Source organism: Notolepis coatsorum (assembly GCF_963971535.1).
Source record: "Notolepis coatsorum genome assembly, chromosome: 11".
NCBI lineage: Eukaryota > Metazoa > Chordata > Actinopteri > Aulopiformes > Paralepididae > Notolepis > Notolepis coatsorum.
This window is the reverse complement of record NC_140175.1, coordinates 20,627,335-20,640,962: the sequence shown is the minus strand read 5'-3', so window position 1 is coordinate 20,640,962 and position 13,628 is coordinate 20,627,335. Positions and strand designations below refer to the sequence as shown.

At 45.3% G+C, this 13,628-nt stretch overlaps 1 protein-coding gene across 2 annotated transcripts; it reads right to left on the bottom strand.

The window, feature by feature from the left end:
• Positions 1–2,453: 2,453 nt before the first annotated feature.
• Positions 2,454–13,352, bottom strand: tmem150c (transmembrane protein 150C). Of its 2 annotated transcripts, none has more exons than XM_084325388.1 (8): positions 13,134–13,352; positions 11,785–11,879; positions 9,475–9,528; positions 9,353–9,385; positions 8,897–8,964; positions 7,972–8,099; positions 5,546–5,723; positions 2,454–3,295 (listed from the first exon to the last, which is right to left on the bottom strand). In XM_084325388.1, exons 2-8 carry the CDS (start codon positions 11,856–11,858, stop codon positions 3,087–3,089), a joined length of 744 nt encoding a protein of 247 aa, XP_084181514.1. In that variant the 5' UTR covers positions 11,859–11,879; positions 13,134–13,352; the 3' UTR covers positions 2,454–3,086. The 2 variants fall into 2 exon arrangements, with proteins under 2 accessions (XP_084181514.1, XP_084181515.1); XM_084325389.1 differs by lacking the exon at positions 13,134–13,352 and adding an exon at positions 12,420–12,483.
• Positions 13,353–13,628: the final 276 nt, after the last annotated feature.

Sequence of the window (13,628 nt, the reverse complement as noted above, 5' to 3'; positions counted from 1 at the left end):
TAGGAGGGGATGTAGATGGTACTGAGGTCAGAGAAGAGCTGTAGGAGGATGTAGATGGTACTGAGGCCAGAGAGAAGAGCTGTAGGAGGGGATGTAGATGGTACTGAGACCAGAGAAGAGCTGTAGGAGGGGATGTAGACGGTACTGAGGTGAGGTCAGAGAAAAAGAGCTGTGAGCAAAAAGCTAGAGTTAAATGGCCTAGAGGGCAAATTAAAGAATGGGAGACGGTTAGCAGGGATTTGAAAATGAATTTAGGATGTAAAGGAACAGTGGTAAATACATGAGAGAAGATGGGAGACATTATTTAGTGCTTATCCTCATCATTAGGGCACAAGAATCTTGTGTTCCATCATAAATAGAGGGGATTGGGTTCTGGGCGGAGTGGAGCCTGGTCTGCCTCTTGAGGGTGGCCTTCCTGGGTTCTGGGCGGAGTGGAGCCTGGTCTGGCTCTTGAGGGTGGCCTTCCTGGGTTCTGGGCGGAGTGGAGCCTGGTCTGGCTCTTGAGGGTGGCCTTCCCACTGTTCCCAGGTTTTGGGTCACCGCCCTCTTCTCAGTCCTCAGAATAAACCGAGTAGCATAGATGTGTGCAGCAAGCGGATTGGGTTTCTTCATTGAGCGTTTATCCATATCATTAGGGCACAAAGTATCCTGTGTTTTATTATAAATTCTACTAATGTGATGTCAAATAAACAGACTGTTTGGAGGGGGGAAAATGCAACATTGTCAAAATGTATTAAATACAGTAGAGACTTGGAAGAACGAGAAGATGGCAGATAATCATATATTCTAGCAATCCATCCTATACTTAACCATCAAATGAGTATTTACAAACATGAATCGTATTGTACATTAGTGATATATATAAAATAAAATAAAAAAGTCCGAAAAGATGACCTCAGTCTTGACTGCTGGTTAAACGTAGAGGCTGTTGTCTCTATGTGCTCTTTGAAAAAGTGTTGCTTTGAAATACTTAGTAGAAACACACGTTCATTCACAGTTCAAAAGAAAACATGCAGTGGTGGTCGTCTATCTAACAGGGGACACACAGGAGTCCACTAAATGGCTGCTTTTTTATATAGCGCTTTTTATCCAAATCGCTTTACAATTTGTTACTCACATTTTACCCATTCACTCACACACTGACGGCAGAGGCAACCATGCAAGGTGCCAACCTGCTCATCGGGATAAATTAGGGTTTTTATTATTTTTATTTTTTATTATCTTTTTCCCCCTCCTTCTTTTTTCTCCCATCCCACCCTTCCTGGTTGTTGCGCACTTTCCCCTACTGTTGGTCCTAGAGGCCGGAGACTGTCACATGCTTTCCTCCGACGCATGTGCAGCCTGCCGGCAGCCAGCCTGGCCGCGCAGATTCTCACTGGGAGAGTGTAACGTGTGGGAGGCCGCACTACCTCTCTCCAGATCCTACCCTCGCTGAGCAGGCGCCCCGACCGAACTGCAGGGGTCGCTGTCCACAACGCCCAGGACCCACCCGCCAGCTTTCCCACCCTCTAATACTGCCAATTGTATTAGTGTGAACGGCCAGCCAAGCTGGTGACAACGCCGGGAGCTGGATTCGAACATGCAAACCCAGCATCTCCGGTGTTGGTGACGAACGCAATCTCCGCTACGCCACCTGACCGCCGAGAAATTAGGGGTTAAGTGTCTTGCTCAAGGACACATCAACACGCTGCCCGCGAGGAGCGGGAATCGAACCGGGAACCTCCGGATTGCCAGACGACTGCTCTACCTCCCGAGCCACTGTCGCCCCCGCGACTTACCTATAGTGGAGTTTAGACAATTCACTAATGGTTGAAGCACTGTCACAGTAAGTTGCTAATACATGCATCTCTTTTCATATGTACCATGTGTCGTTTGTACACTTTAATACCCATCCACAATCTTACAAAGGCTACGTTCACACTGCAGGCAAGAGTGGCCCAAATCTTTTGCTCATATGTGATTCATATCTGTTTTTTTCATGACAGTGTAAACGGCACAAATCACATGGTAGTGGTACACATGTCCTCCATGTTTTCATCCATCTTCTTCAATGCAACCAAAACGCCATCTTCCTAACTCACTCGTGGGACTTGTGCATTTTTTTTTTTTATTATCTTTTTCCCCCTCCTTTTTTCCGATTTTTTTCTCCCGTTATGCCAATTCCCAACTCCCTTCCTGGTTGTTGCGCACCCCCCCCTACTGTTGGTCCGGGAGGCCGGAGACTGTCACATGCTATCCTCCGACACATGTGCAGCCAGCCGGCAGCCAGCCTGGCAGCACAGATTCTCACTGGGAGAGTGTAACGTGTGGAAGGTCACACTACCTCCCTCCAGATCCTACCCTCACTGAGCAGGCGCCCCGACCGAACTGTAGGAGTTTTTTCTGTTTACAACGCCCAGGACCCACCCACCAGCTTTCCCACCCCTAACACTGCCAATTGTGTTAGTATGAGCGACCAGCCAAGCTGATAGCAACGCCGAGAGCTGGGCTCGAACCCAGCGTCTCCAGCGTTGGTGGCGAGCGCCTTGCCCACTACACCACCTAGCCGCCCCCGGACTTGTGCATTTTAACGTTACACATACACAGATGGCGATCGCATGACTTAGGCAAGTAAAACAACTGCCTAGTGTATGACATGTATGTATGTAAGAGGAGAAAATGCCAAAGTCATGACATATTTTGTTTAAAAGTCACCTTATTTTGTTACGCAATGGTTGTTGTGTTTTTGTATTTTTGCAAACTTGTTGAACTTATTTTCTAAATATAAATGAAAAACTCTTACACATTTGCTGGAAAATGTATTTTTTCTTCTTTTCCAAAAATCTTGAAAAATGACTTATGCAATTATCGTATGAGGCTAACAATTTCGTTATATATATATTTTTATGTCGTAGACCATCTCACAGAGGTGGAATAATGCAATTTAAATAAATGTCGGCTCTACCACCGATTTTTTTAAATATAGAAATATCTTCGCTGATGGCAGAAAAACGTTAGACTTCCCTACTACCAGCCCAAGTCGTTTTGTTCAGTCAGTTTCACCCGTCCACGAAGATCTTACAAACAGAGCCCCCGCGCTCACAGTCCTACAGCTGGTCGGACTGGTACTCGGACACTTCGGAGAAGGTCTCCGACAGGCTGAGCGGGGGCTCGCGGCCGTCGGTGCACACAATCTCAAAGTGGTAGTGGCGGAACTCGATGGCGAAGGTGCCGATGAAGCCCAGGAAGAACATGACCAGCGCCCACTGAGCCCGGGCCGCGTGCATGTGGAGGCGCTGCGCCATCAGGGCGAAGTCTGAGCACGTGGGGTTAAGGATGGAGCCGGTAAACGGAGAACACAGCATCTACATGTTCTGCTGGCAGGCTGCAACGTGGTCTTATCAAATCAAATTGACTCAGCCCCCCTCCAGACCACCCCCTAGCTGAGACTCAGCCCCCCCTTTAAATTCCATATAGATAACCTAGCTACAAAATTACGGCAAAAGATTGGTTTCTTGTACCGTAACCGCGCTAGTTTTCCTATGTTCTGTAGGAAAATAATTATACAGGCTGTTTTTTTGTCAATATTGGACTATGGTGATGTCATTTACAGGCATGCGTCTGCGTCTACATTAAGGCCTTTGGATTCTGCCTACCACTCCGCCCTAAGATTTATTACGGGTGACAAATATGATACTCACCATTGTCTTTTGTATGAGAGGGTAGGCTGGCCATCTCCCTCGTTGCGACGTAGTTATCATGGGTATCTTTTTATCTACAAAGCAATTATTGGCAAACTTCCACCTTATATTACATCTTTGTTGGTCTGGAGTGCTGTCACCTACCAAACTCGTTCGAATGATCGGCTTGTGCTCAGGGTGCCTCGAGTTCGGTCTGAGCTTGGAAAATCTGCCTTCTCCTACGATGCTCCATACACATGGAATACCCTGCAAAAGACTCTAAAGCTCGGAACATTCCCGTCATTCATGGAGTTTAAAGGCATTGCACTTGACCTATGTACTGAATCATGTAATTGTTTTTAATCCATCATTGTAGTAATTGTAATTCATTGTAATTATTAACTGTTATGATATTTGTGTCCTTTGTTAACTCGTCATCACTGTAAATGAGGGAAACCTCAGTGCTTTCACGAGTATAAAGGTTTGAAATGAAATGAAATGAGTTGAGACTCAGCCCCCCTCCAGACCACCTCCTAGCTGAGACTCAGCCCCCCTCCAGACCACCCCCTAGTTGAGACTCAGCCCCCCTCCAGACCACCTCCTAGTTGAGACTCAGCCCCCCTCCAGACCACCTCCTAGCTGAGACTCAGCCCCCCTCCAGACCACCTCCTAGTTGAGACTCAGCCCCCCTCCAGACCACCTCCTAGTTGAGACTCAGCCCCCCTCCAGACCACCTCCTAGCTGAGACTCAGCCCCCCTCCAGACCACCTCCTAGCTGAGACTCAGCCCCCCTCCAGACCACCCCCTAGCTGAGACTCAGCCCCCCTCCAGACCACCTCCTAGCTGAGACTCAGCCCCCCTCCAGACCACCTCCTAGGTGAGACTCAGCCCCCCTCCAGACCACCTCCTAGCTGAGACTCAGCTCCCCTCCAGACCACCCCCTAGTTGAGACTCAGCCCCCCTCCAGACCACCTCCTAGTTGAGACTCAGCCCTCCTCCAGACCACCCCCTAGCTGAGACTCAGCCCCCCTCCAGACCACCCCCTAGTTGAGACTCAGCCCCCCTCCAGACCACCTCCTAGTTGAGACTCCGCCCCCCTCCAGACCACCCCCTAGTTGAGACTCAGCCCCCCTTCAGACATCCTCCTAGTCGAGACTCAGCCCCCCTCCAGACCACCTCCTAGTTGAGACTCAGCCCCCCTCCAGACCACCCCCTAGCTGAGACTCAGCCCTCCTCCAGACCACCCCCTAGTCGAGACTCAGCCCCCCTCCAGACCACCTCCTAGCTGAGACTCAGCACCATCTTGATTGAGAATCCCGGGGAAAGCCATGTACTGTATTTCAGATCACTCAGTTGTGGGGCCTTCCTGTGTGGAGTTTGCATGTTCTTCCTGTGTTCGCGTGTGTTTCCTCTGGGTACTCCAGTTTCCTTAAAGGGGAACTATCTTATAAATTGCCTTTTTCAGTGTTTAGCATTGTTTCCTAGCTATGTGGACTTATATTAATATGATCTATGTCTCTAATTCTCATATTGGCGCATTCTTCCAATTATCCTCTCACAATATTCACCCTCACTGAACTGAGTCATCTGAAAATGTGATGATTTGTGATGTCAGAGAGACTCAGCTGCATGATAATGTGGCAGATGCCACCAGGCCACACAGTGGTTTAGGAGCCCAACCTCAAAACGGCTCGAGATCTTGAGGTAGAAAAATTCAGTTTTTGAGGACTTGATTAGAAATACAAAACAATGAATTAAAAAAATGTATAATTACAGAGGTGTTCCATAAACTCACAGGAATTGTGTAAAAGTGCCCAAATAGTGAAAGAAATAGTAAAATAGTTCCCCTTTAACTCAAACTTAAATGCAGCGGGTGTGGAGGATACAGAGCAGCATGCAGGCGGTGACGGCTCCGGACAGCAGGAAGCGTGGCACGCCGGCCTTCCTCCCCTCGTTCCTCAGGTTGACCTTGAGGGTGATGACAGACTGCACCCAGCAGAACAGCGTGCCCAGGCCGAAAGTCATGGAGGTGCCGACGTTGTGCAGCTCCTCGTCATTGGATAACTGGAGATCCAACAACAGACATCCAACATCCAACAGTGTGTCATTGTGTCATTTCAACACACTTTATTATTATTATTATTTTTTTGTATCCACTTTTTCTTCCCATTTTCTATTTTTCTCCCATCCCAATTTCGTATTATCCAATTCTGCCCTCCCCTGTCTCGAACGTTGTTAGACCATGCCTCCCACTGGTCGGCTGCAATGTGGACGGAGCCTTGCATCACGTGTCCCCTCCGGGACACGAGGAGGCAGCCGTCGCATCTTTTCACCTGAACAGCGCGATCTCTCAGCGGCGGCGAGGAGTAACGCGCGGGAGGCTCACGCTGCCCCCCGTTGCTTCCTGATTCTGCTGTACAGGCGCACCAACCGACCTGTAGGAGTCGCTGTCCACCACGTCCGATCCCCACCCCAGCGTTTCCGTTAGCCGGTAATTACCGGTATTTGACCGGCAAAATCTGTTGAAGTCCGACATATTTAATCTCTCCGGTTATAATGTCCGGTGAAAATAATTCCCTCTAAACACAATTAGATTATTTGAATTGTATTAAAATAGGCTAAAATTAAATAGCCTATGCGATTAACGAAACAATCATTACATTTGTCGTTGCTTCACCAAGCAGCCGGTCTAATAATGACATCCTGTTGTCAGCGCGAGCTGGCTGCTGATATATTTGCGAGAAGCATGGCTTGGCAGGGTGCAGTACTCCAATTCAGCCATTGGCAATTCAGCTGTTGGGTGGGGGCGCTGCTGACACCGCTGCTCTGCTCTGCCTGCTCCATGCTTCACGTAAATATATCAGCAGCCAGCTCGCGCTGACAACAGGATGTCATTATTAGACCGGCTGCTTGGTGAAGCAACGACAAATGTAATGATTGTTTCGTTCATCGCATAGGCTATTTAATTTTAGCCTATTTTAATACAATTCAAATAATCAAATTGTGCTTAGAGGGAATTATTTTCACCGGACATTATGAGCAGCACCAAGTTGTTGGGAGGTGGAGATATACATCACGGCGCAAACCCACGATAATGTTGCCGTCTCTCTCTGCCAAATTTCTCAGTTCTTCGCTTGATATAATTAATACAAATGTCCAATATAACGGAATTCGTTAGCTCATAAAAATGTGATTATAACAGACTGCTGTTTATTAAGGTCGGGCAGACTGCCCACCGACACCTCAAGTCGGCAGCAGCACGAAGTCTCGAGGGACTTATTTTATTTGGAATATATTAATGACTGTATATACGCAAAAGTAGCCTAGTTTTAAGTTAAAATATTATAAATGCCTTGATGATGTCATTCTTTATATAGGCCTATCAATTGTTTTTAAGCTCAATAAACTCTGACCGGAATTTATCCCATTTGTCCGGTAGATTGAAAAAAAAATTCTAACGGAAACCCTGCCCCACCCACCGGCTTTTCCCACCCCCTAATAATGCCAATTGTATTAGTATTAACGGCCAGCCAAGCCGGAAGCAACGCAGAGAGCTGGGCTCGAACCCAGCATCTCCTGCGTTAGTGGCGAGCGCCTTGCCCACTGCGCCACTTAGCCGCCCTATTTCAACACACTTTTTGAGTTCTTTTATCGTTTGGAAAACTACATCCTCCATCTAGGCTGAAGATTCAGGGCGACCGTGTCTTTGCAGTTGCTGAAAGGCGTTCAGCTAAAGGACTAAATATCAAATGTAAATGTAAGGGTACGTTCACACTGCAAGCCTTAGTGCTCAATTCTGATTTATTGCCCAGATGTGATTTGTTTGGTTGTTCACATTATCTTTTAAATGTGGCCAATATCAGATTCCAGTGTGAACTGGTGGTCACGCTCCTGAACTGACCCGCATGCGCAAATGAACAATAAAGAAGATGGACGTAAAGAATTGTGACAAATGTCGATCTAGAGTGACGTAAAAGTCGCATGAAAGCCGCATGACTGTTCAGACTGAGTTCGTATTGCAAAAAAAAATCAGACCTGTATCAGTATGAAAGTGGCTGAACAGCTCAGATGCCATGTGATCTGTGCTGTTCACACTGTCATGAAAGAATCGGATCTGAGCCAAATGAATGAATGAATGAATGAATGAATGAATGAATGAATGAATGAATGAATGAATGAATGAATGAATAAAACACATGAGTGAATGAATATTACATATGAGTAAAACTATCAGATTCGGGCCACTTTCGCCTGCAGTGTGAACGTAGCCTCAGTCGAATCTTTTATTCCATCTTTGATGTGCAGTTAGTACCTGGAAGTTTCCCACTAGTGTCATCCCGAAGCAGGCGAGGGACAAGGCCACCAGGCTGCCGATGTTCAGCCAGGGTTTGTGCACCGTGGGCTTCAGCTGAAGGTATCTCAGGACACCGATAATGAACCCTGAAGAACAGAGGAACAGCTGGAATAAGGTACTGAAGTCGAGACACTACAGCCATTATCTAGAACAACCGTGTGACACATTAATCCTTTGTGTAGATCTACTATAGTATGTACAATATGTGTATAATACAATAAGTGTATAAGTGAACTAACTTATGTACTCTGTTTGGGTGTTGCACGTGTTGTGTTGCCATTGTTTGACATCTTTGTATAATTAAATCATTCACATTATCAGTGAGACTTAATGTATCATCTGAATGTATCATCGGATCTACCCACAAAGGCAACCTACCCACAAAGGCAATTTACCCACAAAGGCAACCTACCCACAAAGGCAACCTACCCACAAAGGCAACTTACCCACAAAGGCAACCTACCCACAAAGGCAACCTACCCACAAAGGCAACCTGAACCTACCCACAAAGGCAGCCTATCCACAACGGCAACCTACCCACAAAGGCAGCCTATCCACAAAGGCAACCTACCCACAAAGGCAGCCTATCCACAAAGGCAACCTACCCACAAAGGCAGCCTATCCACAAAGGCAACCTACCCACAACGGCAACCTGAACCTACCCACAAAGGCAGCCTATCCACAACGGCAACCTACCCACAAAGGCAACCTACCCACAAAGGCAGCCTATCCACAAAGGCAACCTACCCACAAAGGCAACCTACCCACAAAGGCAACCTACCCACAAAAGCAACTTACCCACAAAGGCAACCTACCCACAAAGGCAACCTACCCACAAAGGCAACCTACCCACAAAGGCAACCTACCCACAAAAGCAACTTACCCACAAAGGCAGCCAGATTCATGACCTGGCTGAACACACAGCTGGCTGGTGGGGCATTGCCTGCAATACTGGAAGTGAGAGGAAAGAGTCAAGTTGAGTTTGTTCTGACACATAAATGACTCACTAAAACTGTCTTTACTTGTTAGAGAGTAAACTAAAGGTGACAATGTTCCTTTATTACTCCCTTTTCCTGACTCCTTCTGTATCACAAACAGTACTGTATTTGCAAATCTGGTATGTCATAAATGTATAGATGTAGCAGTACTGACTATCTGTATGTCATGTATGTCACATATGTCCTGATGAATTGAAAATGGGGGACCCTGATGTAAACAAGACAAACGTCTTTCTCTGGTCTGCATCCCCTTAACAATTGTGTGTATTGAGCTGTACTGTATTGTACCCATTCTGCAATCTGTTAATAAAGTTTTCAATCAATCAATCAATCAACTCCACCTGATGTAAGGAGGGGATTTGGATCCACTTCGCCTGAGGGGGGGAAGAGAACAGTGATCGGAAATCAATCGATGTTGCTTAGAATGATTGGGGCTATTTTTGCAGGACCTTTTAATAGTTACTTGTATTCTGAACTCAGAGGCGTTATCTTCTCATCTTCAACAGCTATAAAGTACCTATAAAAAGAAACAACATCACCAGGATTAGATTAGATTTGATTAAAATGTATTGTCATAATACAGCACAAGTACAGTACAACAAAAAGAAGTTTGGCATCCAACCAGAGTGCAATGTAACAGTAAAGTGCAATAGTAATATACAATGTACAGGTGTGTGTGTGTGTGTGTGTGTGTGTGTGTGTGTGTGTGTGTGTGTGTAGGTGTGTGTAGGTGTGTGTGTGTGTGTGTGTGTGTGTGTGTGTCAAGTCAAGTAAAATGTTCCTTTATTAATCCCCTTGGGGGAATTCAAGTGCACCAGCATGGGGTACAGGTAGGATATGTAGTAATAGAACAAAGAACAAAGTGCAAATAATAGTGATAATAGTCATAACAGTAGTAGTAGTGAACAGTAGTAGTGAACAGTAGTGGGTGGCAGGATTCAATCAGACAGTAGTAATAATAGTGATGATGGTATACATGGTCCAAACCGTAGTAACACACTGCAACAGAGTCCATGCAGTGTTTATTATTAAGAGTCAGACAGTCCTAACAGTGTTTATTATTAAGAGTCAGATAGTCCTAACAGTGTTTATTATTAAAAGTCAGATAGTCCTAACAGTGTTTATTATTAAGAGTCAGATAGTCTTAACAGTGTTTATTAAGAGTCAGATAGTCCTAACAGTGTTTAATATTAAGAGTCAGATAGGGGGGGGGCAGGTGGCGCACGGAGATTACGTTCGTCACCAACACCGGGAGACACTGGATTCGCCTGTTCGAATCCAGCTCCCGGCGTTGCTATCAGCTTGGCTGGCCTCTCACACTGATACAATTGGCTGTATCAGGGGGTGGGAAAGCTGAAGGGTGGGTCCTGGGCGTTGTGGACAGCGACCCCTACAGTTCGGTCAGGGCGCCTGCTCAGCGAGGGTTGGAACTGAGGAGAGATAGTGTGGCCTCCCACACGCTACACTCTCCCCGGTGAGAACCTGCGCGGCCAGGTTGGCCTGCCCCAGGCTGCACATGCGTCGGAGGAAAGCATGTGACAGTCTCCGGTCTCCCGGACCAACAGTAGGGGAAAGTACGCAACAACCAGGAAGGGTGGGATGGGAGAAAAATCGGGAAAAAGGAGGGGAAGAAAGATTAAAAAAAAAAAAAAAAAAATAGTCAGATAGTCATAACAGTGTTTATTATTAAGAGTCAGATAGTCCTAACAAACAGTGTTTATTATTAAGAGTCAGATAGTCCTAACAGTGTTTATTATTAAGAGTCAGATAGTCCTAACAGTGTTTATTATGAAGAGTCAGATAGTCCTAACAGTGTTTATTATTAGGAGTCAGATAGTCCTAACAACTAGGACAGAGAGACTTCGGCTAAGCTTCTTCCCCCAGGCCATCTGAGTCTTGAACACTGAACTCTCCACAAACAAGCACACATGAACACACACACTGTATATGCTCACACACTAACAGTCACTTTAGCATGAACACACACACACATGCTGCACACGCTCACACTCAACGGTCACTTTACACAATGAAAAGGTCACTTTAAAAAATTAAAAAAGAACAGGAGTGGTTCTTGTATAGTAAATAGATGGATATAGCAAGTTAGCATAAGGACAGTATAACTGTAGATTGTATAGTATAGCATTGTATAGTAGTGTACATAAGACCCAGTGCCTCATCCGTAGCTAACATTGTATTGCACTATCGCAGGACCTTAGCATGTCTTACCATGCTTTTTGTAAACTTTATGTACATTATACCTGTTATGTCTTATTCTTATTACTTGTATTATTGCACAAATGTCTTATTCTCATTCCTTTCTTATTACTTGTATTATTGCACAATCGCTGCGGGCATGACCCCCCGCATTTCACTGTATGCTTGTATGCCGTGACAAATAAAACTCTTGACTTGACTTGACTTGACTTGAAAAACAGTGTTTAATATTAAGAGTCAGATAGTCCTACAGTGTTTATTATTAAGAGTCAAATAGTCCTAACAGTGTATATTATTAAGAGTCAGATAGTCCTAAGTGTTTATTATTAAGAGTCAGATAGTCCTAAGTGTTTATTATTAAGAGTCAGATAGTCCTACTCCTAACAGTTCTCAAATTCACCAGACATCAGCTCTCCAGCAATGGCCGTGTGTAAAACTGTGTGTGTGTGTGTGTGTGTGTGTGTGTGTGTGTGTGTGTGTGTGTGTGTGTGTGTGTGTGTGTGTGTGTGCGTGCGTGTGTGTGTGTGGCAGAGGAAGTTGGCCATGATATACTTACACAACCCACAGCCCCGTCGCTGTAAAGAGTGAATACATAAGCGGGAGAAAAGTCCAAGGACTGCACTTCCTCATCCTGTCTGCCTGTCTCCCCTCCTGTTGTGACACAGGAAACAGAAAGACGTTAAGAGAGTTAAGACCAGTCGAGCAGGTATCCCCTCCCGTGGGTTGTTTGACGAGGCTGAGCTGATCAGCTGTTAGGCTATTTTCAAGTGAACATGTTGCCTATAGATACTAGCTACTGTTATTGCCAAAATGGCTGTGAGAAATATTTTAATAATAGACCGTGTGGTGTAGGCCACGTGCAAAGCAAATGAGGTTTAGCCGTAGCTACAACCACTTACGTCCAGGCTCTTTTTTTTTTTTTTTTTTTTTAACCTTTATTTAACCAGGAAGTCCCATTGAGAATGATACAAGATCTCTTTTGCAAGGGAGACCTGGCCAAGATGACAGCAATAACATTTGCAATATATCAGACAGCAATAAAATGTGCGGTAGGCCTATATCACACAAGAACATAATAAAAGTGCATGTATACAATACATTACCTGTAAACACAAAAACACAAAACAGAATAGTCTACATAATAGTAAAAGTGTATGCCAGTAAAATACAGGGCTATACATAACCACTTACGTCCACCCTCCAGGCTCAACATTCATTCAGTGGACGCATCCCTCGCGCCCCCCTTCCCCTCACGAGCTCCATGTAATGCGGAAGTGCAGTGGTCCCCCACTCCCCCTCATAGATATATATATCTATGGTCCCCCTCCCCACACGAGCTCCATGTAATGCGGAAGTGCAGTGGTCCCCCTCCCCTCACGAGCTCCATGTAATGCGGAAGTGCAGTGGTCTATCCGTTTCAGCACCATGGACACCGCCGGACAAATCCGCCCCTTGTCAGAATCCAGTCGGCCCGAATATAGACAGGTTTCTACTGCAAATAAAGACTACAGCATTTCTCATAAATATAGCATACTTCCAAATACGTGCAGCCATGTGCTTTAATCGCCGACTAAATTATAGATTAGCCACATTATTATAATGCATCCACTGAACGTAAGAACCAGCCACATTTGCAGGTGCACCTGATTCCACCTCGTCTCAGAGTGACTACAATGACCAATGATGACTATACTATACGCTATTTCATCACATGCACATGAAATAATGTATCACGTAGCCTACTCTATGGAAATACATAGTTATTATACCACAAGTATAGGCCTATTCCTGTCAAAACAGAGACACTATCAAATCAGATTATGCCATAACGTGTCTATATATGGTGGCCTATATCGTTCTCCATAAAACGGAGAATAATAATGTTCTCTAAACAATTGATCTCACCAGTTCGATGAAACAGCCCCGTCGGCGCCTCTCTTGGGTTTGAAATCCTTTCGAACGTTGCTTCTCATTTCATGTTTTCCATGATAGGCGGCGTTTACCGATTGCATTCATGTTCATTAACGTGTCATCATTAGGCCTTCCAACCGGACATATTGGTAACGGTGAGTGAGATTAGATATTGTGTGTTTTTGTGGATCAGTCACACACTGCCTCTGTCTTCTCCGCAGCCTCCGTCAGGTATTACCTTTCAGCTTCGGCAAAAACGAAACCCACGGAGCCTCCGGTCAGGGCAGGGAGGAGTATATTTAAATAACTGAGTATATTTACTCAGGTACAATTTTGAGGTATACTTTCATAGAAATACTCTTGTAATATAAATTCAGATTTAAATGATTTATTGCCTATATTTATTGTAACGTATAATATAACCGATAGGGCATACAAACCCTCAGCTGCACCTTTGTTTACACAATTTTTATATAGTGTAATATTTAA